This window comes from Vigna radiata, chromosome 2 (assembly GCF_000741045.1).
Source record: "Vigna radiata var. radiata cultivar VC1973A chromosome 2, Vradiata_ver6, whole genome shotgun sequence".
Taxonomy (NCBI): domain Eukaryota; kingdom Viridiplantae; phylum Streptophyta; class Magnoliopsida; order Fabales; family Fabaceae; genus Vigna; species Vigna radiata.
Window position 1 is genome coordinate 8,923,903 of NC_028352.1, and position 25,777 is coordinate 8,949,679.

General features: G+C 32.2%; 4 protein-coding genes across 6 annotated transcripts; 3 read left to right on the plus strand and 1 right to left on the minus strand.

Moving 5' to 3' along the window:
- The first annotated feature begins 1,682 nt into the window (after positions 1–1,682).
- On the plus strand, positions 1,683–2,631 carry LOC106755848 (NDR1/HIN1-like protein 1). The gene has a single exon (XM_022775642.1). It carries the CDS (start codon positions 1,854–1,856, stop codon positions 2,475–2,477), a length of 624 nt encoding a protein of 207 aa, XP_022631363.1. The 5' UTR covers positions 1,683–1,853; the 3' UTR covers positions 2,478–2,631.
- A 5,724-nt stretch (positions 2,632–8,355) lies between these two features.
- LOC106779905 (5'-3' exoribonuclease 3-like) lies at positions 8,356–13,574 on the plus strand. Its single transcript, XM_022775645.1, has 21 exons — positions 8,356–8,416; positions 8,493–8,684; positions 8,833–8,952; positions 9,042–9,104; positions 9,431–9,478; positions 9,558–9,731; positions 9,811–9,888; positions 10,012–10,161; positions 10,250–10,387; positions 10,516–10,611; positions 10,809–10,904; positions 11,061–11,131; positions 11,251–11,379; positions 11,503–11,579; positions 11,675–11,715; positions 11,822–11,896; positions 12,009–12,133; positions 12,343–12,423; positions 12,521–12,596; positions 12,671–12,744; positions 12,826–13,574. Exons 1-21 carry the CDS (start codon positions 8,363–8,365, stop codon positions 13,400–13,402), a joined length of 2,535 nt encoding a protein of 844 aa, XP_022631366.1. The 5' UTR covers positions 8,356–8,362; the 3' UTR covers positions 13,403–13,574.
- Positions 13,575–15,367: 1,793 nt separating this feature from the next.
- LOC106756197 (transcription factor E2FB-like) lies at positions 15,368–21,162 on the plus strand. Of its 3 annotated transcripts, none has more exons than XM_022778558.1 (14): positions 15,368–15,789; positions 16,960–17,149; positions 17,318–17,377; positions 18,462–18,547; positions 18,627–18,715; positions 18,812–18,866; positions 19,221–19,273; positions 19,355–19,423; positions 19,519–19,567; positions 19,652–19,717; positions 19,804–19,880; positions 20,028–20,244; positions 20,444–20,510; positions 20,653–21,162. In XM_022778558.1, exons 1-14 carry the CDS (start codon positions 15,592–15,594, stop codon positions 20,781–20,783), a joined length of 1,407 nt encoding a protein of 468 aa, XP_022634279.1. In that variant the 5' UTR covers positions 15,368–15,591; the 3' UTR covers positions 20,784–21,162. The 3 variants fall into 3 exon arrangements, with proteins under 3 accessions (XP_022634279.1, XP_014493998.1, XP_022634280.1); XM_014638512.2 differs by having other exon boundaries at positions 15,370–15,789; positions 19,373–19,423; XM_022778559.1 differs by having other exon boundaries at positions 15,654–15,793.
- A 275-nt stretch (positions 21,163–21,437) lies between these two features.
- On the minus strand, positions 21,438–23,029 carry LOC106756198. Its single transcript, XM_014638513.2, has 3 exons — positions 22,643–23,029; positions 21,849–22,040; positions 21,438–21,756 (listed from the first exon to the last, which is right to left on the minus strand). Exons 1-3 carry the CDS (start codon positions 22,859–22,861, stop codon positions 21,598–21,600), a joined length of 570 nt encoding a protein of 189 aa, XP_014493999.1. The 5' UTR covers positions 22,862–23,029; the 3' UTR covers positions 21,438–21,597.
- Between the last annotated feature and the right edge of the window lie 2,748 nt (positions 23,030–25,777).

The following is a 25,777-nucleotide window of genomic DNA, read 5'->3' on the forward strand; positions in this document are numbered from 1 at the left end:
AGGAAATTCCCTTGGAGCCAAAGAAAAAATCAAACTTTAGTTTTCGATGATGGAAGAGAATATAAAACTTGATTAAAGAAATTAAAAGTATATTAAAACACTTTGTAATTATATTTAGTTTAAAGTTGAATTTAAAACTAAACCAAAAAGGGAAGGTAGACATTTTTTTCAAACACTTTGTAAACAACTTAATTTCTTAAAATGTTCGACAGTAAGTTATTGTTTAAATTTAATTCGAATGCTCGTGTCTCGTATGTGAATACACTTCACCACAAACTTTTTTTCTTTTAATTTCAATTTTCTTATTTTTCTTCTATTACTTTCTTCTGCTAGACTATTCAACCTTTATATTATATTGGGATGAGAAAATTTAGAAGAATAATTCATTTATTTAAAGAATTTTTATTTTATACTAAAGGGTTTGTTTTGATAGAGTAATTACAAAAAAAAATCAAATATTAAGAATTTTAAAAGGTATTTAAAATGAATAAATAAAAAAATTAAATAGTTTTAAAAGTATAAAAAATTTGTAATTTTTTTTTTCACAATTACTCAATACACGAAGGTGAGTCGAGTGAGCTTTGACTAAAGGTTTAGTCGGTCTGAAGACTTAGTCGAATTGAGTTGAGTGGGCCTACGCTGAAGGCTTAATCAAGTCAATTAAGACTATGAAGTTAAAGGTTGAATTAAGTCGACCTAGACCAAAGGTTGAACCAAATCAGTTTGAACCGAAGACCTAGCCAAGTGGGCTCGAGTCCATGGCCGAGTCGAGTTGACTCAAGTCAAAGGTCGAGTCGAGTTGGTTCGAATCAAAGGTCGAGTCGAGCTAGCTTGGGTTGAAGACAAAGGTGGATTGAGTCGATCTAAGTCAAAGGTAGACCAAGTCGTCCTAGGACGAAGGTAGACAAAGTCAGTCTGAGGCGAAGGTTAAGCCAATTCGTTCTAGATCAAAAGTCGAGCTGAGTCGAAGGTCGAATCAATTCAGTCTGGGTTGAAGGTTGAGTCGAGTCAGCTCAAGCTAAAGGTAGAATTGAATTGGTCCAAGTCGAAGATCGAACTGAGTCTGCCCAAACCAAAGGTTGAACCAAGTTGGCTAAAGTCAAAAGTCAAACCAAACTAACCTACACCGAAGGTTGAGTCAAATCCACCTAGACTAATTGAAATCAATCAACTTCAGTTAAAGGTCAAAAGTTGAAACGAGTTAATTAGACTAAAAGTCATGCCTAATTGACTCATTTTGAGTCTTCCAAAATCAATTCAAAGTAAAAATCAAGATATTTTATCATAATTCAAAGAATGTAAAAATTATGACGAATTGCCTCTGACTAAAACTAACTAAACTCATATTTAACGTCTTAAAGTAAAAATTAAATTACTTTATATAAATTAAAAATTAAAATCTAAAATATTTTAATTACTTCGTCTAAATAAGTTATTTAAAAAAAACTGAATTATAAATAATTCAAATATTATGAATTTAAATTTGTTAGAACGGTGAAAATCTCTCCAAAGAGAAGGTTATTTATTAGTATTAACTTTCATTGCCTGTATATTTTTAATATTTTATAAAAAAAAAAATTACTAATGCAATAGTACTGAGTTTTAAGAGACGCGTACTTCTCTTTCCTCACTCTTCTCTGGCCGGTAGGTCTTCACACGTTACTTTTTGCATCAAAACAAATTTTCTGAAATTGGCATAGCAGACCCAATAAGCAACACATACATTTTGTATTATTTATTTATTACTAATATTATTATTTGCATTTGCACTACATATATACTTACTCATATTCATTCACACACACGTCCCACTCCAACCCATTATTCCTCCAAGTAATTCTCCAACAACCACCATGTCCACCAAGGACTGCGGCCACCACCACTCTTCGAGCCGCCGTCTCATCCGCCTCGTCCTCGTCGGCGTCGCCGCCTTCATCCTCCTAGTCCTCTTCCTTGTTTTCCTCATATGGGTCATCCTCCGCCCGGCGAAGCCCCGCTTCACCCTCCAAGACGCCACTCTCTTCACCTTCAACCTCTCTTCCCCCATCCCCAACACCCTCTCTCTCACCATGCAGGTCACCCTCTCCGCACACAACCCCAACTCCCGCATCGGCGTCTACTACCACGCACTCCACCTCCACGCCTCCTACCGTAGCCAGCAGATCTCCCTCCCCACCGCCCTCCCCGACACCTACCAGGGCCACCACGACTTCACCGTCTGGTCGCCCTTCCTCTACGGTAACACCGTCCCCGTCGCGCCGTTTGTTCTAGCTTCCCTGCAGCAGGACCAGAATGCCGGCACCGTTATGGTCAACGTTAAGATCAACGGGAGAGTGAAGTGGAAGGTCGGAACTTGGGTCTCTGGAAGGTACCACATTTATGTTAACTGTCCCGCGTATATTAGCTTCGCCGGAGATCGGAGCAATGCCGAAGGAGTGAAGTTCCACCTCTTGCAAAGTTGTAGCGTTGATGTGTAGAAGAGGTTTTCAGGTTTTGCTCTGCTGCTTCAACCATCTTTTCACCAGTGTTTTATCTTCTTTTTTTCTCTTCTATTTGTTTTAGTTTTGTATTTAAATTTTTTAGAAGTAATTACTTGGATAAAAGGTTAATTAAGGTTTATATATTAAATAACTATTCTATTTTCTACCTCAATTTCCACCATTTTTGTTTTCTTTTTTAGTGTCGAGAGAGCAAAATTTACATATGATTACGGATCAAACATTTTGACATTTTTAGTCAATTTTTACGCGATACGTACACAAGTTTTTCTATTTATAATAAAGTTAATAAACGGCGTAATCATGGATAATAAACTTGGTTATTTTGGGTCTCTGAGTGTTTTAAACTTATTTAACTAACTAATTAATTAATTAATCTTTAGTTTTGGATTCCCACGATAAAAAATTACAATAAATTAATATAGATACTATCTTTTTTTGAATAAATAATGAAAATAAGTAACTAAGTGATGAGTAAGGTCTATTGACTTGAAATCCATGGAAATTTGGTGTAAGTTGTCGTGTATTATATGTGCACTTGACCATGGTTCTCTTAAAGTTGGAGATTGCATCTTGGATCCTTTACTTCTACGATTCTGTTTAGTCTATTGACAATATATTAGAATTTCATGAAAATGTAAGAAAGAAAAAAACAAACAAGGGAGCACTCATTTTTCTGACATATTTAATTGTACTTTGAATTTGTTTCATCAATGTTTCCATAGCTTTAGGATCATGTCCTCTGTTTACGCAACATATAAAAAATAATCACATTTCATAACCTGGTATTTAATTTAAGTTTAGAGCGACGACACGTGCCTCGTGGGCTAGTTTTAATTTTTCTTTTACTAATACCAAAGGTAGATGAAATCTATTCATTTACATCGTCTATCTAAGAATTCATTTCACGATCTTAATTTTCAGAAAAAGACAAAGAAGAAATTATTATTATTATTATTTTTTTCCTTTGGGCACCTCATATGCATGTGGAAATAAAATAATGGAAAGAAACACATTTGAAAGACAAGTGTGGTTCATTAATGGATTTTTAATTTTTTAGTTTGTCATGAATATTTTGAAAGTCATCATAGACTAATTATAACTTGTAATATTATGAGTCTAAGATGTGTAAGCTATGAATAGACATGATTGAATGCAGATGAAATGAAGTGGGGACAACTTTGTGAAAAGTAAGTTGAAGAGATTCTAAAAGGAAAATGAATTAAGGAGTTCCACCAACTTTCTACTACCTTCAAGGTGTGGTGGGTCTAAGGTGCAAAGATGGAGGTTGAAACTTTAAAGCATTCTCCATTCCCTTTTAAATGCATGATCATTTATTCATCATCTACCACCCTCCTTTCATCTTCACTTCATTCCCTTTTTTATCAACAATCTATCAAATCTAAGTCTTTTCACTGTGAACATTCATAGAATAAACAACGTCATTTTGTTTTCTAGATCAATGCATTAACTTCTTAGTCTATATCATATAAATTTGATGAAAAAAAAGAGATAAATTCATGTAGACGTAAGGAAATAATATATTAGAAAAACATATTATTTAACTTTTTCTAGATTGTGTTTAATGGAAAACATGAACCTAAGAATTGTTACCGTAGATTGATAATTGAAAATTTACATCATAATAAATAAAAATTAGTAAATTAGTATTGAAATGTGGAGAATTTTTATAAGAGAACTTGAGATATACAACGTTGACATATGAATTTATCTTATATGGACACACGTTATCTTTAACTTAAAATATTAAAAGTATGACATCTTATATTTCTTAATTAAATTTTCATATATTAACATATTATATGACGAAATATTACTAGTTCGACTAGGTTATGATATTTTTTAACCATACATCTATATAATATTTGGTTGATCAGGTAAAGTATCATATTATTATTATTATTTTTGTTAATTATTATATATATGATAAGTTATTATTTTTATTGGTGTTATTTGATATCATCTTGATATTATCTATTTTTATCACATAAGTCATAGGATCCAGAAACCTTAAAAATACACATGATATTTTATCAGGAAACACACTCTCTTTTATTTATAAAGGTCTAAGTTCTCTAAGTGACTTGAACTAAAAAAGTCTTTTGTATGTGGATCTTTCCTTCTATTCCAACCCTCAAAAGCATAATTCACTTAGATCTTGTCACTTGTTCGAAGGTCCATGTTCCATATCATAATAAGAAAACAATTTATGACAACCATAGGGTCTTGATAAAACTTTTTCCTAGCCTCAATCTTCCATGATCACCACCCGAAGTCAAACCCAATTTGTGTCACGAGATGGCCTGATGACAACCTTTCAAAATCAAATGCAGATGTTAATCCAACAAAACAAAGAGCAACACAAAGGATACGACTCTAAGCTAAAAGCCATGTGTGTCCAACATCAACCTGAACTCCAAACATTGATCCAAAAGCTAATCAGCTTAGAGAATGAGAGGTTTCCTCCACACCCCGTCCTTGGCAAAAGAAACCTTTGCTAATAGTACAGACTTGACACTCAAAGACAAGCATAGAATCTCCCTTACAAAAGCAACAATAGAAGTTAGACCCAAGTGCATGGAGGAGCCTTCAAGAAGAGGGTCATCATCACTCTTGGACGAAGTGCAATCCGTGAACACTACAAAACTTCTTAAAAGTTATATCTAATCCGTTCCACACAAACTCGAAAAGATCATAACAGGCCAATCCAATACAAAATTAGAAAAACTTGCGATCAATCTAAACATATATATATATATAAAAGTTTGGATTGATCATAATATATACCCATTTAATTTTGATGTATTAAATTGTTTTTAAGATATACAATTTAATTCTTTTTAATAATTTTATTTATTATTTATTTTTATCATATATAAAGTATTATTTTGATAACTTTTTTATATATATATTTTTTTTCTAATTTGTTCTAATAAATGTATGCTTATATAACTCTATCGTTACCAACTATATGCAAGGCATTTAGTTTATTATAACATAATAATTCATTGTTGTAGATACTTTTATTATATTAAAATTTTAAAAAATTAGTTATTTGTGTTTAAATTTAAATTATAATTATTTTTTTCTCAGTCCAAGTTTTAGTACTATATTAAATCTAGGATTGATAACGGGTCGGGTCGGACATGAATAGTGTCTATCTGCAACTCGATCCGACAAAAAGAAATTCGCCCGCTACCCGCACGGATAATCGCTTAAAAAATATCCACGGATACCCATGGATACCTGCAAATATTTAAAAAAAATTATTTTTATAAATTATTAAAATAAAATTTAAATATAATTACAAAAAATATATAAAATATAATATAAATTAAAATTTAATTTTAATTAAATTTAACCTTGTAAAATATAAATTAATGTTAATTTTAATTAAACTTAACTTAATAAAATATAAATTAATTTTTTTTTTAATTTTTTGCTGGTAGTGGATATTCGTGAGTACAGATAATATAATTCCCGTATTCGACCCGTTTATAAATGGATATTAAAATACCACTACCCACAGGTTGCAGGTAGTAAATATTCGTGAATATCAACTATCCGTTACGAATTTTATCTGTAAATATTCATAGACACGAATATTTTTGTCATCCCTAATTAAAATGTTTGTTAGTATAAATAAATCTCATAATAATTTAGATAAAGAGAGTATAAATAGACATATTTAAACTTTATTATTTCTTTTTTATAATGATTTAAAAATAAATTTTAACTTTATCGTCTTGATTTGGTTTGTCCTTTTTTTCTTTTATTCATAATTTGCAGGAAAAGAAGAATAACATTCGAAATTAAGAGTTACAATTACAAACTCTATTATCTCAAAAACAACCAAATCCCTTTTCAATGTATTTGCAACCTATAAGATTTTTTATACATACAAGTATGAGAATAATCTTTTCTTTTACTTCATAAATGAGGGAGAAACATTTAAACATGAACATTTATCGTCTCATTGAGATCTCTAATTAATAATTATAAATAACAAAATTGTTTTTATTACTAGTTGTGTTAATATGGCGTGAGCCATCTTTAAAAAGGACATGTTTAGAACAATTAGTCCAATTCTACTTACACTTCCCTTTTTTACCAATACACTCCTCCCATATATTTTCTCAAACTATTCGTTTATATCAATTCCCATCACTCCATCTTGTTCTTCCTCATATTTAATCCTCTTCCAAAATAAATAAATAAAAAGTCATGAATGTTTTTCTTTGTGCTAATTATCTTTCAAAAAATGTACTTCGAAGTTTAACTATATCATATGGTTAATTTGGGACCAAATCTTCGATACGTACGAGAAATGTGGTTTTTTCTTTTTTTCGCTAGAAAGTTGCCCAAAGTGCCGAAATGCCTTTGTATCACTTTGTGACGTTTAGGTTGACCAAATGCAAGTATCATCTCGGTATTAGGTGACCGAATCTTAAGAAAACTCGAATATATTTTTTGGTTGTCATCATTATCTATTTATAGTAATAATAATAATTCTATTGTAATAATTACAAAGGAACAACAAGTGGAGTAAATAATACAATGAATTATTATCCCTTTACTTATTTTTTTATTATGTTCACTTTATCTCAAGCTTTTCTGGAACCGAATGGAAGCTGTAAGTACATAACATTAGTTCTCGACTTTTCGGTAACTGTACCATAATGATGACAATGCTTCAGTTTTCTATGTTACCTTTTTTTTTCCTCAAGTGTTGAAACTGTTTACTTACTACAACCTTTTTTTATGTGTTTTTTAAATATTTTTTATTTAATATCAAGATTAAAATTATATTCTTGAAGCTTTCTTAAAATTATATAACTTGTTTTCTCAAAGATATATATGATGTCAAACTTTGATTCGTACAATGATTACTTTAATCTGAGTTTTGAAAAGACCATTTTAAGTCTCTTCATTTTCTAACTTAACTTCTTTGCTAAGTCATTGCTCCAACCTTTACTTCTCGCTGCAACTCAGCTACGAGTTAATCTTCTTGTGCAGAAAATATCAGTTTTGTTTATTGTTGCTTTTTTCTTTTTATAAAAAATAACCATGTCATTATTTCTTTGAATGTAAAATATATTTAGAAAGTGTTACTGATATGACATATAAAAGCAAGAATGCCATCCTATTTTGAGAACTTGTCTTTACTCAAAGTGTTTCTCTTTTTCTCCTTGTCTCTATTTAAGCCATTCATTCATCAATCAGAAACTACTGGGAGATTAATAGCTATGGGAGTGCCTGCGTTCTATAGATGGTTGACTGATAAATATCCCAGGGTGGTGCAAGATGTAGACCAAGCCATGCAAGACCCAAATGGAGTGAAATATGATAACTTGTATCTTGACATGAATGCCATCATCCATCCATGTTTTCACCCTGATAGTGATCATGACGATGTTCGTTACTCACTTTTGTTCATATACCTTCATTTTATTTATTCTTGTGCTGTTTTTTTTTTTCTTAAGAAGTTCATGTTGACAATAGATTCCACTTCCAACAACATTCGAAGATGTTTTCAGAAATGTCTTTGACTACATTGATAGACTTGTCGACACTGTTAGACCTCGCAAGCTCGTCTACATGGCTATTGGTGAGTGAGACACCAGACTTTCATCATTAACCCCAGTTGATACTTCTTTATTTTCTTGCCTTAGCAACTGAACATTGTCTTAGAAATGCAATATCCTTCGGTTTTTAAGTGTCAAAGTTGAGACCTTCGGATGAATGCATAGTGTTTCAGTATCTTTGCTTGTCTTCTGATGAAAAGTTGAACTAAAGAGGTTCTGTGTTTCTCATGCACAGACGGGATTGCCCCACGTGCCAAAATGAACCAGCAACGTTCAAGACGATTCCGAGCTGCTAAGGACAAAGAAATTCATGTGGGTTATTATTCATCAATTATTATCATTATCATAGTTAAGGCCTTGCATTTAGTTATCTCTTTTATATGTGTAGGAAGCTGAGGAAGAGAGGCTAAGGAAACAATTTGAAATGGAAGGGAAACAAGTTCTTCCTAAACAAGAATCTCAAGTGGAAGATTCCAATGTTATAACACCAGGCACTGAGTTCATGCATGAACTCTCAAAGGCACTTAAGGGCTATATCTCTTCAAGGATAAATTGCAACTCATTATGGAAGGATATTATAGTATGATATGCATTGTCCACATTTCAGAAAGTTCAACTACCACTAAGAATGCTTCATTCACCCTTGCTTAATATCTTAAATCATTGTTATTGTCTTCTTTTATATCAAGCTAAATATTATTGTTTTTAACTTGTTATTTTGAACTTAGGTAATTCTCTCTGATGCGAATGTTCCCGGGGAAGGGGAACATAAGATTATGTCATACATACGCAAACAGCGTACTCTGGAGGAGTATGATCCAAATACCTGTCACTGTTTATATGGCTCGGTAAGTAAATCATAGTAAAAGTTGTCCTGACAAAAGATTCTTTCTTCTGATATTCAATATAAAGACAATATTTTTCATCTGTAATGCAGGATGCTGATCTGATAATGCTTGCAATGGCGACTCACGAGCCCCATTTTTCAATATTAAGAGAGGTGATGTTGCAAGATATATATATATATATATATATATATATATATATATATATATATATATATAACCTGTGTAGCCTAGCGTGAAAAATTAATAAATAGTGTATAAACCTATAATGTCTGTGATTGAATTCTAAATTTTGTACTTTCATATAGTTACAAACTGCTATGCATGATAGATTTGTTAATTTTGGTTATAACTATCTTGAGAGTTATGTCAATAATGATTTCTTGTTGGTTGAGACTACTGATAACAAAGGAAAATTAAACTCTTGAAGATATACTAGTTTACTTTTCTGTACAATAGCTCACATTCTAGGCATGTACAGGATGTCTCTTTTCAGCAGAACCCAAAGTTTGCTGCCAAGCCTTTCAAGGTATAATAGTTGATTTACATTCTTCAACTGCAGCTTTGTTGTTTATATGATCATGAGTCTTATGAGTTTAACTGTGCAGTTTTTGCATATTTGGCTACTGAGGGAGTATATTGAGTTAGACATGAAGATAGAAAATCCTCCAAAGACTTGTAGCGTTATTGAGCTTGAGAGGATAATTGATGATTTCATCTTCATGTGCTTTTTTGCTGGAAATGATTTTCTGCCCCACCTGCCATCTTTGGATATTCATGAGGTTTGATGGAAACTTTTTGAATATAAAGTATTAATACATGGTTAGCTATATCATTGCTTGTTTTTCCCAATTTTTTTAGGGGGTCATTGATTTGCTAATGACTGTTTACAAGGAAGAATTCAGTACTCTTGGAGGACATCTAGTGGACATGAGCAGGGTAACACTGTTACTGTCTCATTCCTTCTTTTGTTTGTCCATATCTTTTTCTTTTTTCTGTTACCCTTTTAACCCATTAATCTATTTTACGAAAAATCGTTGTGCACCTATGATATGAAAGCAGGTTGGGGAAAAAAATGCTGCTTTTATGAAGTTATCTAGAGTTGAAAACTTTATACTTAAGGTTGGTGCATATGAAGAGAAAATCTTTAAGAAAAGATCTGAAATACGAGAACGTAAATTGAAAAGGCTTATTCGAGATAATGAGGATGCCGTAAGTTGAAATATATTTGAAAAATTTACTCATCCCTTCTATTTTACTGTAATTTTGGGCTCATGTGTTTCCCTGATTTTCCATGCAGAGGAGGGAAGAAAAGAATGGAAAATGTTTCTTTGATCTTGACGATGAAAATACTTCTGATTGCACTCTTGTGATCAAGAAGGCACCAGATTCAAAGTTGTCTGCTGTGGTGAATAATGTTTCTGCTACACATGCTGAAGTAAGTTGTTGTATTGTAAATCAGAAGTTTCTGTCTTCATTTATAGTTTGTTGACACCTTTCATGGATTCTCTTACAGCAGCATATTAATGTTGAATTGTTAATAACCTTTTTTCTCCTCACTATCAGATCGAGCAAAACACAAAGGATTTAAAAAATGAATTGAAGAAAAGTATTAGACAAAAAAGTGACTTACTTTTGAGTGAAGATTTCCTAGTTGACAAGGTATGCACTATATGAATAAATTATAGTACATAGTACAGTCTAATTCAATTAAAGATTCACATGTATAGTAAGTTTGTTGATATTCATTATAAGAATGATATTTGCTTGGTAAATCATGTATTAAATTATCTTTCCACTAACATTGTCCATGAAAAGTAAGCTCCTAAACATGCTTTTTTTATTACCTTTCATTACAGATAAAATTTGGAGCACCTGGTTACAAAGAAAGATATTATAAAGCGAAGTTTTCTGTGGAAACTCCTACTGAAATTGAGGCAAAAAGGAAGGAAATAGTATGTGTTTCTACAAACAACTATGCCGACTGTTGTTTGTTTGGGTTTGGAAGACTTTTGTTGTTTAACCTTAAATAAGTTGCACTAGCAGGGTCCCTTTTGCTATTCTACTTTCAATGGTGGTGGTGGTGGTGATAGATTGAAATTTATTTGTAGGTCCAGAAGTACACTGAAGGATTGGTATGGGTTCTTCAATACTATTTTTCAGCAGTTGCTTCGTGGACATGGTCAGCCAATATGGTTTAATTTATATATATATATATATAAAACTTGAATTTTAATGGGTAATGCATTATACAAATATGGAAAAATCCAAATATTTTGACATGAACATTGCAATATACAGGTTTTATCCGTTCCACTACGGTCCATTTGCTTCAGATTTAAAGGGCATGAGTCAAGTGAGAGTGAAATTTGAAAAAGGTGTCCCATTCTTACCACTTGATCAACTTTTAAGTGTTCTCCCTCCAGGAAGGTAACTTTCTTATGTGGTCCTATTTGCCACCCAATATATATATATATATATATATATATATATATATATATATATATATATATTTCCATTACCATGATAATATCTGATTCTACTTTTGTGTAGTGCTCATGCTCTTCCAAAAGCCTATGCACAACTGATGCTAGATGAGAAATCTAGAATCCTTGACTTTTATCCTCAGGGTAAGCCAGTTTATCTTGTTTGAAGCATTTTATTCAGTTTTTGGTTCTTTTTACTTGTTTTCTGTTTCTTATCATTGCTTTTTTCGTTTTTTAAGATTTTGAAGTTGATACTGAAGGAAAGCGCTTCACCTGGCAGGTTATTTTACTCACGTTTCTTGCATTAATTAGTATTGTTCTTTTTTTCAAATTTTGAAGGGTAATAAGTACTGATGGAAACAAATGTTTGTGTCTCTTTTGCCTAGGGAATTTGCAAACTTCCATGGATAGATGATACCCGGCTTGTGGCTGAAACCAAAGAACTCAAAAATGAATTATCGGTGTGAACTACTAACTTGATCAGTAGCATAGCACACCACCACACAGATTTAAATACTTCAATTGCTAATATTTTATGCATCTCCTCAAAATCTCTCTCATTGTGTTTTATAGGAAAATGAGGCCATAAGAAATTCACTCAAGGCTGATATCTTGTTTGTTAGAAGCTCTAGCAAATTAGCAGAGAAATTTGGCTCTCTATCTGTTGACCCAAATTGCAAGTTAGACACAAGAATAAGGTTCTCAACAGACTCTAACACAAAATCACAACTGAGACTGACTAAATAAACCTGCAAAAAATTTCGTGATTTCTAGTAAATTTTTTCTCTAATAATTTTTTCATGTTTCTTCTTTGATCTACATTGCAACCTTGCATGTACTTTTCTGTGTTGGAAATAACCCACAGTTCAGTGTTTCCTTTGTTTTGTTTTCTTGGTACTTTTAGCAGTGATGGCATTGGGGGTACCATAAGTCTTTGCCACGAAGAAGCTTCCTTGGACCTTTGTGACAACAAAGAAGATCGTGTCATGTATGCTATTTAACATCTGAACACAGTTTTCATTTTCTTAATTTGCATTCAACTTTTGAGTAAACTTCCAATAACCGTGACATCGTTCATGTTTCAGATGTGTCTATTACGAGCTTCCTGCTGGTAGTAATCATATTCCTCATTTACTATCGAATGTGAGCCTTCCAGAGAAGGTAAAACTTAAAGAACATTCTTTTCTGATGAAAGAAAAAGTATGTATATTGTATAACATTTCAAATTTTTATAGAAAATCTTTGAAGGTGATATCATGGAAACTGAACTCTGGCATGAACGTCAGAGATATTTTAGTCGTTTTGAGAGGTACTTTTTTCCCCCTCTACCGTGGGTTTCATATCTCAAACAAAATCTCTTGTCTTTTAACTGGCCAACTTGATAACTCAGGGTGCAAACTCAAGACAACTGGAGGAGTGAAAACAAGAGCAATAGTTCAAGGGTTTTCTCATATTCAAATAGACAACGTGAAAGAAGCTTTTCATCAAATGGAAGTAGCCAACATGCAAGAAGCTTTTCATCAAATGCAAATAGCCAACATGGAAGAAGCTTTTCATCAAATGCACCTTCCTTTATACACAAAGGTGCTGGTGTTGGATGGGGTTCGGGTAGAGGAAGAAAAGTTGATACAGTGAAAAATGAAAGAATTCTTAGTCATGAACAACGTAATGATCATGTAACAACTACTAGTGACACCACATCGCAGCACTTTGTGAACGGCTTTAGACAATTCAGAATATCAGAGTCTGGTCCCTATCAAAAGTCCACAAGCAGTTTTCAGACACGACCATATGATAACAATAGTGGTCGCATGAATCAGTCAAAGAATGCTCATAATCATGAAGCATCACAATCTGAGAGACCTTTTGGTCGTGGACAAGGTAGGGGTGCATCTAGTAGCATTTCATTGCGGCCTCAATGGAGTGGTGCAGAATCTCAGCAACGAGAAGATCGTAATCGTTGGTAAAATGTTGTTGCTATGAAATAGAAGAAAAGAAACTAGGAGTGTTGACTTTTGCTTTGACCTTGTGACATTGTGGATTACTTTTTGGGTTTTTGTTATAGTTGCATACGACTATTTCAGGGTACAACATTTTACAGGGTGTACTAATTCTATATGTCATGTTCATCATGATAAGGTCAACTTTTTCCCTTTTTATGATAAGGTCAAATTTTTGGAAACTAATGTTATGTAATCATAATAATATTGAAGATTTAAAAAAAAACTTTAAATTAACATATATTATAAATGCATACATGTTTGTTGAGTGTGTTAATTTAATGTATTATATATTACATCAAACTTTAATATATGTTAAAAATATAAAATAACCAATTTTAAAAGGTTCTTTTTCTTTTCGTGTTAGCATTTCTCTTTAAAAAATAATTGTTTTTATCTAATGGTTTAAACATCTTTTTGGTCCCTAAGTTATAAGCGGATGTTCAGTTTAGTTACCGTTTTTAAAAATGTAAATCTTTGGTTTCTAAGTTATAAAAAAAATGTATCAAATGAGTCCTTTTTTGATGTTCATGGTCAAAGTACAATGAACAATCTAGTGATGTTATTATTAAGAAACAAATCAGAACAATCTAAAGATGTAGCGGTTGTTAAGAAACAACCAAAAACAGTATTTCAAGTTAAAAAAGGACTCATTTGATGCTTTTTTTTATAATTTAGAGACCAAAGATTTACATTTTTTAAAACAGGAATTAAACTGAACATACGTTCATAACTTAGGGTGCAAAAAGAGATTTAAACCTTATCTAATAGTTGGAAAAGTTTGAGAGAACTATTTTCAAAAGAAGTGATAGTGTGACTAATTTTGTTTAAGATAATGACAAAATTCTTGCTCTTTTAAATTAAAGATAACATTAAGATAAAATTTGAAATTGGTTTAAACTGACTCATTATGTGGATATTAAGATTTTTTTTTAAAGTTTTCAATTAAATTGTGGGAGAAAATAGTTATATGCTAATCATAAAAATTGATTTTACATTATTATTCAATTCTAAATTATTATATGTAATAATGGTATTGACTTTTACTTTAATAATTCTAAGAGTTTACTAATAGTAATTTTTTATTGGTATACCATATAAAACAGTTTTACACTATTAATCTGAATATATAATAGTTGAACTTACTTTTACTTGATTAATTGTCCAAATTTTCACGTTAGTAATATGTAGGAATAATCTCTAATAGAAATAATGCTTGTAAAATATATTCAAAATATTATTTATGTAAGACTCACTGTATTTTTCCAACGTATTTAAACGAGTATATTCTCTCTTCCTTATTGATATACTATAGTTGTAATTTATTTTTTTCCTTAAAAAATTATATATTTATTTTATTTTTGATTTAAAAAAAATAGTGGTCGTATAAATGGTGTGCAGGTTCGAAAATAGACAGGTGGTTTGATTTATTTTTAGTGGTATTTATAAATTTAATTGTAAATTTTATTATATTTTTTATTATTTTCTATTGCATTTCGTTAAATTAAAATCAATTACTTCATAAGCTCATCAAAAGTCTTAATACATTTCATTTCTATTAGTGAATCTTTTGCAATGATTTGTTAAGCTTTAGAGTGATTATTTAAAAGGTATTATTGGTACAGTGATGATGAGTATAATTTTTAGTCAATTATTAAGGTAAAATTGCTTCCATATTCTATACATGAAAATTAAACTCTTTTATTTCCTCTTTAAATTAATGCTTACACTGCCTATTAATGATTGTAATGCTCTTTTGTTACATTAAAAAATTAAAATTAAAATATGAATGCGTGGAGAAAACACAATATTAATAATAACAGTAATAATTGATCTGTTTTTCCCTGTTTATTGTGAAAAGAAATAATAATAACTATAATAATATATATTATATTTATTTGGGAATTTATTGTAGTAAGTGCTTCCCTCCACATCTATATCCGAACCAAATTCCCTCCCTCTTCTCTTCATCTTCTTCTTCCTCTCTCTCTCTCTCTCTCTCTTTCTCTTTCCCTCGTTTTCTCCTCTCTTTCTCTCTCCCGCTTTATTATTTTCCCACTCAACAAACGCCCAGATCTTTGTTTCCTCTCCCATTCCTTTCTATTTCCCCAATTCTAACTCACAAACCCCACCGATCCCCCCCTTCCGTGCGGCGGATGTCGGCACCGCGCGCTCCTTCTGCTGCCGCCACCGCCACCGCCTCCTCCAACCCGCCCGATCAGATCATGCACTCCATGAAACGCCAACTCCCCTTCTCTTCCATGAAACCGCCCTTTGCCGCCGCCGGAGACTACCACCGCTTCGCCCCTGACCCCCGCCGCATCGACGCGGAAGCAGTCGTGGTCAAGACTCCTGTCGGTGCTTCCCTAATTTAGTTTTTTATTTTTAGGTTTTTTATTATTTTCTTGGCTATTGAATTGTCAGAGTGGGTTATGTGGTGAGTGTTTGAGGTGGCTCTGAGAATTTGTGGAGAACTAGAGATCTGCTCAATTCAAGGGCTTAATTAGTTAGTGAGTTGTTAATTTGTTGGTGTTAGTAGTTGAATTAGTTTATAGGTGCCACTGGAGGTAGATTGTAACTTGGGGATTTTTAAGTGGTAGTTGAGATGGAATTTTGATTTCCCAAGTTAAGGTGCTTGAGAGTTGGAAAGATAATGTTCTCGTGCTTGTTTTTATACAGGGTATGAAATTGATTGGTTGATATCTTGTATAGAAGGTTATCATTTATAAACTGTTCTTCTGTTTAGTCTCTTTGGTGATATTAAGTTCTTGAGTTTGTGACTAGAGCAGTGAGGGACTTGAGAGGATGTGCTTGCTGATTATCCAGAAATTGAGTTGGTAGTGTGATTGTTAATTGGTCAAATTTTTTGAGGAAGTGGTAGGACTATTTATTTGTTGTATTTGCCGCTTTGAAGTACTTCTTCATTGCATCATGTGAAATTATGTATATGGTCTTTTAACTTTGGTCTGCTTACGTTTTATTTGGATCATTTTACTCAACCTAAAACTGAAGTTGGAAGCTGTCAAATTCATAGGTTTTTGGGCATTTAATTTGACCACAGATCAGTTACTTCATCCATATGTTCCTAGGCTAGGACTTCTGAGTGTTTGTAACCTACTTTTAGGAGTGCCATTCATACTATCATATGAAATCAATTGTACATATTTGTGCATGTGTCATGTCTAGTCCTTCTGTCCTTGGGGCTCTGGGGAAAAAGATTTCCAAATTGATGGTTTGACTTTATATGATTACAAACTAGAAATGGATTAGGTAGTGATCATGTGAAAAAATGAATTATGCATAATCTTGTGATGGACATATCTATAATAGTATTTTCCTTTATGAACATTCTAATTAATATTGTTTTGCAATTACTGCTTGTGATGCTTTGGACCAAATATAGATTGTCTATTATGGATTATAAAGTATGTGAATTATTTGTGTAAATGTAATTCTTACTATTCTAATTTCTCCTGTTTATTGTCATTTCTATTGATTGCAATGATTATATTTTCACATTTCAGCAATTGAAGCGGAAGAGTGAAGTAGCTGATTTTGAAGCTGATTCTGGTGATAGGATGACTCCTGGGTCTACTGAACCAGCTAATAGTCCTTTTCGCACTCCAGTATCAGGAAAGACAGGGAAGGGTGGTAAATCCTCTAGGATGACAAAATGCAACAGACTTGGAACTCAAACTCCAGGCTCAAATATTGGTGAATATCATCTTCCAAACATTATGTTTTTATTTTTAATAGATATCCCTAGATAATGCTGGTAAATCATATTTTGATTGTCTGTCAACTAACATACACCATCATTACTTACCTGTGTTAGGCATGCAAAAAAACTTACGTACTTTCTATTTTATGTAAACTTGACAGGTTCTCCTTCTGCCAATAATCTCACTCCTGCTGGTCCATGTCGTTATGACAGCTCTTTAGGTATTATAGCTTTTGGCAGTTCATTGTTGATCATCAAGGTTTTATAATTATTCAATTTTATATGGTGCATTATTACCCTTTGGTCCTTTGTAGTTTCATTCTTTCTCATTTAGTGGCCTCAACTTTCATTGTGTATTAAACTCTCTCAACAACTTGTAGTTTATACACAAATTTTTACAATCAACATTTACATGTTTATTTTACTCATTATTAATTCTGGTTTAATATTTTCACAACCTACCCTCTAAAGTTATTGTTTAGTTTATGCATTACCCTCTGGAAATAAAAGTCACTCTAGTGGGTCCAAAAGGATGGGTAAAGAAAACTCAAAACCAAACTGAATTGCAAACTTAACTGAACCACACCTAGAAGAACCAACTTGTACTTAGGTTTCTAATAGCCTAACCAATTTCTATCAAAAAAGCTGTTAAGATATCCACTTTCAAATCTAACTCAGTTAACCAGATTTAACTAATCTTAAGTATAGAAAATGTTATTTTTGGCACCCAACTCATGTAGAAGCTGATGTACTCCTAAAGCTCTTTATTCCAATGCCACTACCAAGTACCAACAGAGGGATGGCCTGCTCTGTTACCCTCTTGCCATTGCTATCCTTCAATTGAAGCACATTTAATAACATGCGATCCATCAACACAATTGTTATGCTGCATAAAGGATCACACTCTTCTTGATGAACTGTTTAACCAAATGACAAAAAGTGTTTTCAATTACAGTTTGAAGAACGGGATTTTAAACGTGGTGTGGTTTGTAAACTGATTCTTTAATTAGTTTTTATCACAATTTGGTTCAGTCTTAATCAAACCAACCAGCCATGTCTTAGATGGATAGGGTGAGTAAATGTTAAATTGACATTGAAGTTATCTGAAGCTAATATTTTCAAGTTAAACTAAAGCTAAGGAGATTTCAGTTACAAAAAAAGTCTGGTGGTTTGTCTGAAAATGGTGAAACTACTGTTAGATTAAGTGTAATTTTCCCTTTGTTCAATATGTTTTCAGTGACAAAAGGAAGTTGCTATACCTTTTTTTTTTTTAATTACTGCGTATATCATTTTCGTAAAAAATAGGTCTGTTGACCAAGAAGTTCATCAATTTGATCAAACAAGCTGAGGATGGTATCCTTGATCTGAATAAAGCTGCAGACACGTTAGAGGTTAATATATTTTCATATGGTCTAATGATTGCATGCTGTAAAGTTTGATAATTTGATGTTCCTTTTTCTGTATCTACAGGTGCAAAAGAGGAGGATATATGATATAACAAACGTTCTTGAAGGGATTGGCCTTATAGAAAAGAAACTGAAGAACCGAATTCAATGGAAGTAGGAATTTCTATTCGTCAATCCTTGTCATAATTGTTTTCTGAGGTATTGAAGTTTTAAACTATTTTACTGACCCCTTTGGCAAATGTTGACCAGGGGATTGGATGTCTCAAGACCGGGAGAGGCTGATGATAGTTTTGCTAGTTTACAGGTTAGAAAAAAATTCAATTTTCTGCTTGGGGTAGACATGGAGATGGTTTCTTTAGATTGGAACATATAAAGCTTGATTATGTATTCAATTTATGGTTTCCTGTCAAGAAACTTTCATTTTTTTTCCATCTGGAGGTAGCTGTTGTCAAATCTTTTTGTGTGAGATTGCCTGTGAAACATTTTACTTTTATTGAAACAAATTACAGACCTTCTCTGACTTGAATTTCAGTAAGTTGCTTTGCAATGGGTATTGGGATTGAATTTTTGTGGAATTTATTTTATATTATACTTCACAGATAATATTAATTTCTGACATTTTGTTGGCATTTGATTTCTTTCTGTTTCTCATCTGCAGGCAGAAGTTGAAAATTTAACAATGGATGAGCAGCGGTTAGATGAACAAATTAGGTTTGGGGACCATTCATGACATTTTATATTCATTGGCTTATTCATCTATAATGTTTGGGGGCCATGCCTGGACTACTGAAGTTTTCTAATTAATTGCAGGGAGATGCAAGAAAGACTGCGGGAGCTCAGTGAAGATGAAAACAATGAGAGGTAATATTCATTTTGCCTTTATTCATCTGTGGTATTTGGCGGCCATTTTGTGTGCATAACTATATGTGTTCTTTAATCTATTTCCACATGCATAGGTTGCTTTTTGTTACTGAGGAAGATATAAAAAATTTACCCTGCTTCCAGGTAAATTTCTTCGTCTATGTTCTTTGCGTCAAAATATAAATTTTTGTTTTGGATGTTTACTGAAATCTTAGTCTTTACTGCCAGAATGAGACCTTGATAGCAATTAAAGCACCTCATGGCACCACTTTGGAGGTCCCTGATCCTGACGAGGTAATTTGAGAGGGCATGAAGATTTAAATAGAAGTTAATAAATATCAATTGCATTTTTCTCATCGTAAATCCCCCTTTTCTATTAGGCTGTTGATTATCCGCAACGGAGATACAGGATAGTCCTCAGAAGCACAATGGGCCCCATAGATGTTTACCTTGTTAGGTATTTTTTTTATGATTCTAAAATCAGTTTCCTCAAGTTTATTGCAATGGCATGGTCAGATGACAGTGCAGGATGAGGCAATAATGCTTCTCATGTAACATGTAATAGTTAGATTCCTGACCTCCCCTTCTTTCTCTGTCTTTTTAGTCAATTTGAAGAGAAGTTTGAAGATATTAATGGTGTTGATATTGCACCCAAACTTCCATCTAGTCCAGATGTTAACAAACATCAATCAACAGTGGTCCCGGAGGATAGAGGGAAGGGCGTAGATGTTCAGGGACCAGATGTTGGACCTAGTTCAGAGTTTACTACCTCTCAGGATTTCGTGAGTGGGATCATGAAGATTGTTCCTTCAGATGTTGCTGTGAGTATCTCCTCATTCTGTGATACATTTATGGCAACACAGTCTCAGCTGTGGGGGATTATCTTTCAAAATTCTGCACACATCTATGATTGCATATTTTGTATGAATTTTTGCAATGTTTCTTTGTTATAACTTGTAAGCATGAAGTCAGTATCGTTTCTGATAAAAGAAATAAAAGCTCAAGTTTTACCCTTTGCAGAGTGAAGCAGATTACTGGCTTTTATCAGATGCTGATGTTAGCATAACTGACATGTGGAGAACAGAACGTATCCTCCCTAAACTTATCCTCCATTCATTCTTTAGATACGTCATGCACCCACACACCTGGAGGGGAGGGGTTTGGGATTTTCACAAAAAAATAGGATTCAGGCTTGGTGATATTCTAAATCTTCATTGTTACATTTACAGCTGGAGTTGAATGGAATGAACTGGATCCGCTTCAGGAAGATTACTGTATGACTCGCGAGAATACTTCGACCCCAAGTCATCCTTCAAATGTAGGTGAAGTGTCTTCTACATCTAAACCCTCTGGAGGTTGAAGCTTCCAATGCATTGTGAATATAAAAGTGAACGTGATGTTCCTTTTCCTGCTGAGAACCTATGACATCCACCCATATTCCTTTTGTATCCTCTCTACATTATTCTGGCGGTTGGATTGAAGGTTCCATGAAGATGCTTTCTCATGTTTTCCCAAGAAGCTAGTCCGAGGAACTGAGTGGCCAATCAATTGGCTCGTTGTATAGTAAAATATTACATAACCCAAGGGACCTGAGTTCAAGAACAAAAAGATCTTGATGCTTTGCTGAAACCATCCTTGTATATTATTTTAAGTCTTGCTTCCTAGTACTTAGCTCGATGTCTTATGTTTTGCAAGCAATAAAAAACTTCGGAATGCAAATTGGAAGAGTTATGCTCCTAGGCTTATCATCTTTAACCATTCGTCCATTTCAATATTTGCTATGCCTGCAATTCAGCACACTGATGGTGAATCGACAAGTTTCAGCTGGGATTTTAGGATCATTCATTTTCTGAGTTGACAATTACCTTATCACCATTCTGTGAGTTGGCAATTACCTTATCGCTATTCAGGTCCTCCCTCGATAATCCATTGATTGACCGACTATAACCAATAACTTAGTGGGTTATATTATAGCGATGCTACTAATCTGGTGGATGCAATCATGCAAGCGAACTATGACATTAAACATCATTTTCATTATCGTTAAGAAATAATAAGAATATACATGCCCATAAGTGTGGAAAGTAATGTTTATCTGGTTATAAAATTCGAGATACTATAGAGGGAAGCATGTTCAGGGGCATATTTTTGACATTTGAGGGGATCACTACAAGCTACTTATCTTTCTCAACTTTCTTTCCAATCCAACCAGCCACGATCGGGGTAAGAGCCACTGTGGGTGGAAACCTAATTGGAGATGCAGCTTTATGTGCAGCATATGCCAAAGCAAAGGTACCAACTTTTTCGCCAGTCTCATCAGCCGAGATTCCAATCTGAAGATAACAACGCAATTCATTAATCCCAAGCAATAATTATTTTTCTAACTAAATTGCAATCTACATTAGGTTTTGTTTTAGTATTGCACCTTCTGCAACAAAGATTGGACATCAATTCCAGCACTAATTAGTGCATAACAAAGTGCAAAAGAGATCAATGACAGTGTAATTGAGGTAGCCAAGTATGCTCCTCCATATTTTGCTAGCAATTCCTTTGCTTGATCAGCCTTTGATTTCTGTTGCTCAGAATTATCATTTCCTTCCTCTTTTGAGCTGAAAATCTGCAAGATACCATTTTTTTTTTCATTTTAGATAGACTCAAAAAGATACTGAATATTGAGTCATTACTTAACATTCCTTGAACTAAAAAATCCACCCACAAACCATCATGTACTCCCCAAACGTGGAGAAAATAAAAACGAGGCTAAAGGAAGGAATGGCAAGAAAACCTACAATTCAGGGATAAACACAGAAGCTTTCACAAACTATAAAATAAAATTTTATCGAGTGGCACATCTTTTGCAGTTAAGGCAATTTTTGACAAGCAAAACTAGTCCCTTTTGTCTCACTGTTTTGAATTTTCAAGGTTTCTTTTTCCTTTGTCGGAAAATGCCAGCAACACAAATCATATCATAGCACATCCTTGGATTACACTTTTCACTTTCTCCAAGTTCAATCCAAATTGAGCTTCTTTTTTGCAACACACTTAATTAAGTGGGAACCAATACACACTTAGCATTGAAGCCAAGAAAGCGAGGCTGCTTATCAGCAATTACACACAAACACGAAACCACCAAAAAACAAGAAACCTACGATTCAAGAAACCAGAATCTTTTAGCAACCTTAGATAAGCCAAAATAGACGAGAAAAATGAAAAGCTTACCTTCCAAAGTCCAGCTTCAAGGCCATACTTCTTTGTAACTTCCTCAGGTGAAGGGTTTTCAATTTCTTCCGTCTTCTCTCTGAGAGCTCGCACTCTGAAGCCCTTCACATGATACTTGAGTCTGTGAAATGAAGCAGAAGCCGAAATTCTCTGATGAGTCCCTCCGCTGAGTATAGAAGCACAAGAGGCCGATGGGAGTAGCAGCGATGTGGTCATCATCAGCCCCAACAAATCTTCCACCGAATGCTCAAACAATTTCCTCTGAGATTATCAAAATTGAAATCAGAAAAAAAAAAAAAAAGAGAAACAGAAAGTGTTATGTTATGTGAGCTCAATTAAGCCAACAAAGAGAAAAGATAGTATATGATAACGATGACACAAAATATCACTTCATAAATTAGTTGTTCGATTCACTATCATAGTTCTTCTCTGTTCCTTGGAATGGGCTTCCGAAATAAAGCCCAAGAGAAGGACACGTAGCAAGCAATACAAGCACAATTATTTCACCTTCTTTTTTCATTGCTTTTAAGTTTTCTTTATTCTTCAGTTAAGTGGATTTGGAAGAGAATAATTAAGAGAAGTTGATGATAACTTTTTTTTTTTTTTATTTGTATAGATTTGGAAATAAGTAAGGGTGAATTTGAAAGTAAATTTTTTTAATCTGTCACATAAATAAAATCTTACATTAATTCTCACAAATTTTACTTCCAAATCTACTCTCATTTACTTCCAAATCTATTTAAATAAAAAAAAAATTACTTTCAAATTTTCTCAATTACTCTCTCCCAAATTCACTCAAGTGAAGAAGGCTTAATGTCTATAAATATGATTTATTAAAATGTATTTCGTTCTTTTTCACTCTTTAAAATATATTTAAAATGCGCCTTATTTTTTTATTTTAATGTTCCCTTTAAAAAATAAATAGGTTTGTTGTTATAAACTCTAGAGATTTGCTTACATATACAATTTCTCTTCCAAAGTAGTTTAATAAATTATACAACTCATTTTAAGAATAAACTAACAATTTTTTATGAATATGTTTAATGTTATTTTTGTTACTTATACAATTTCCACTTTTTTAAATAATTCTTTTTATCATCTAGTACTGGTTAATAAATATTTATATTAAATATATCTGTAAATAGTCATTTAAAAATTATATGTGAGAGAAGGTAATAAAACTTAACTACAAATTTTATCCTTTGGATATCATTATTTTATTCATTTTATCATCTACATTTTCTTCAGATATTTATCATTTCTCGGCTGTTAAAGGAAAATTCCAGAAATGATGCTTTGTCTCACAATAAAGAGATTTTTTTTCAACGAGCTTCTACAAAAATGGCATTATACAACCAATCATTGCATACAAAACTTTTAATTTAGGAAAAATCCCCCGCTCACCTAATTTTTTAAAATTTAAATAATGTTAAAAAAATGTTTTGTAAACTTTGAAAAGAATAATTCGTATTTTTTTATTTGAATGATTTACACAATATTCTCATAAAATACATTTTTGTTTCAAATTTCAACTATAAAATTTCAGTTTTTATTTTCATTAAAATGTATACAAATTAAAAAAAAAAGTTATTATTTTCAGACCAAACAATATATTAGTAGTTAATGACTTGAAGTTATTTAAATTTTGTCAAATATAGCCCCTTTATAGTAGTACTATCATGACTTAGAATATTGCATTATTTATTATATAAGTTGTGTATCCACACTTTTTATAGGATTTTAGGTTTTATTAAAATATTATATATTAAAATGGAAATACATAGATGTTGGATTTATGTATTATATCCATAACAATACATAGAAAATTAAAAAATATATATAAAAGGAGATGTAAGAGCACATGGGTAAGTTGAGCACAGTAGTACAATTTGACTATCACATCTTAATTCCTCCAAAAGAGTTAGCTTAAGCCATGTGAAATTAATATAATAATACAAAGTTTACAATTTTAGATATTTTATTTTAAAAATATATACTTTGTTTTAAGATACATGATTATGAGAAAAATTAACATTTTATTTTATTTAACTTTGGGTTTTTGGTCGTGTAACCTTTCTGTAGTCATGTTTATTTGGTTTTAATTTAGCCTTATTCATTAAAATAATATTAGTTGAATATCTTTTTCATATGATACTTTTTTTTCTTTCATATGAGAATGAGATAATTAATTAATAAAAGTATAATTGAAAAATTGTTAAAAACCCTCCATTTGCTAGAGTAGCTGGAAGGGATTAAATGAAAAGCTTAACATTAAAGAGAAAGTTGGTGGCATAATTGAGATAGATCTAAAGTTGCTTGAACAAATGCTACATCATATGGTTTAAAATTGATCTTCCAACAAGCACAATACATGAACAAATTAATAATTAAATTTTAAGATTAGTGTGGTAAATCTTCCATATGCATGCACATTATGGAATGATTTTAGCCCTAATGGCATTATCAATGAAGAAGATGTTGAATTATCTAATGAAGAAAGTAAGTGAGACTTTAATGTCAAAACTCAAAGCTAATTATGGATAAGACGGCAAGACTTATTATTTTGCCACTAAAAAAGAGAGCAAATTATGGAAGAATGGCCACATGTATAGTTAACGATCACTAATGCTTTATATATTATAGATATTGACCAAAATAATCATCTTCTAAATTTAATATCAAACATAATTTATTTCTGAATTTCGTTTTGAATGTGTTTGATTTTTATAAATAAGTTCGTGTTTTTCTCTCCTTTATATTTATTTTTCGTTTAAGATAATCTCTATATGTGATCATTAAAAATAAAATTTAATATTTACACAAAAGTGTTACGTTATATTTTAATAACAATACAAAAATAATATTTTTATTTTAATGTGTTTTTAGTTTATTGAGATATAGACATTGTTTGTGTTATCACTCATATAATTATGATTTTTAAGACAAATTTACTTAGGAAATTTTATTGTTAATGGATATTTTTTTCAATAGATCCACCGATAAATAAGAATTTTTGATAAAATTTATTAGTAAATTAAAATTTTTATCAACACAAATAATTTTGTTGACAGTAGATCCATTGTTAAGTTTTATTTATAAAATAGACGTCAAAGTGTTTATTTTTAGCTTTGATTC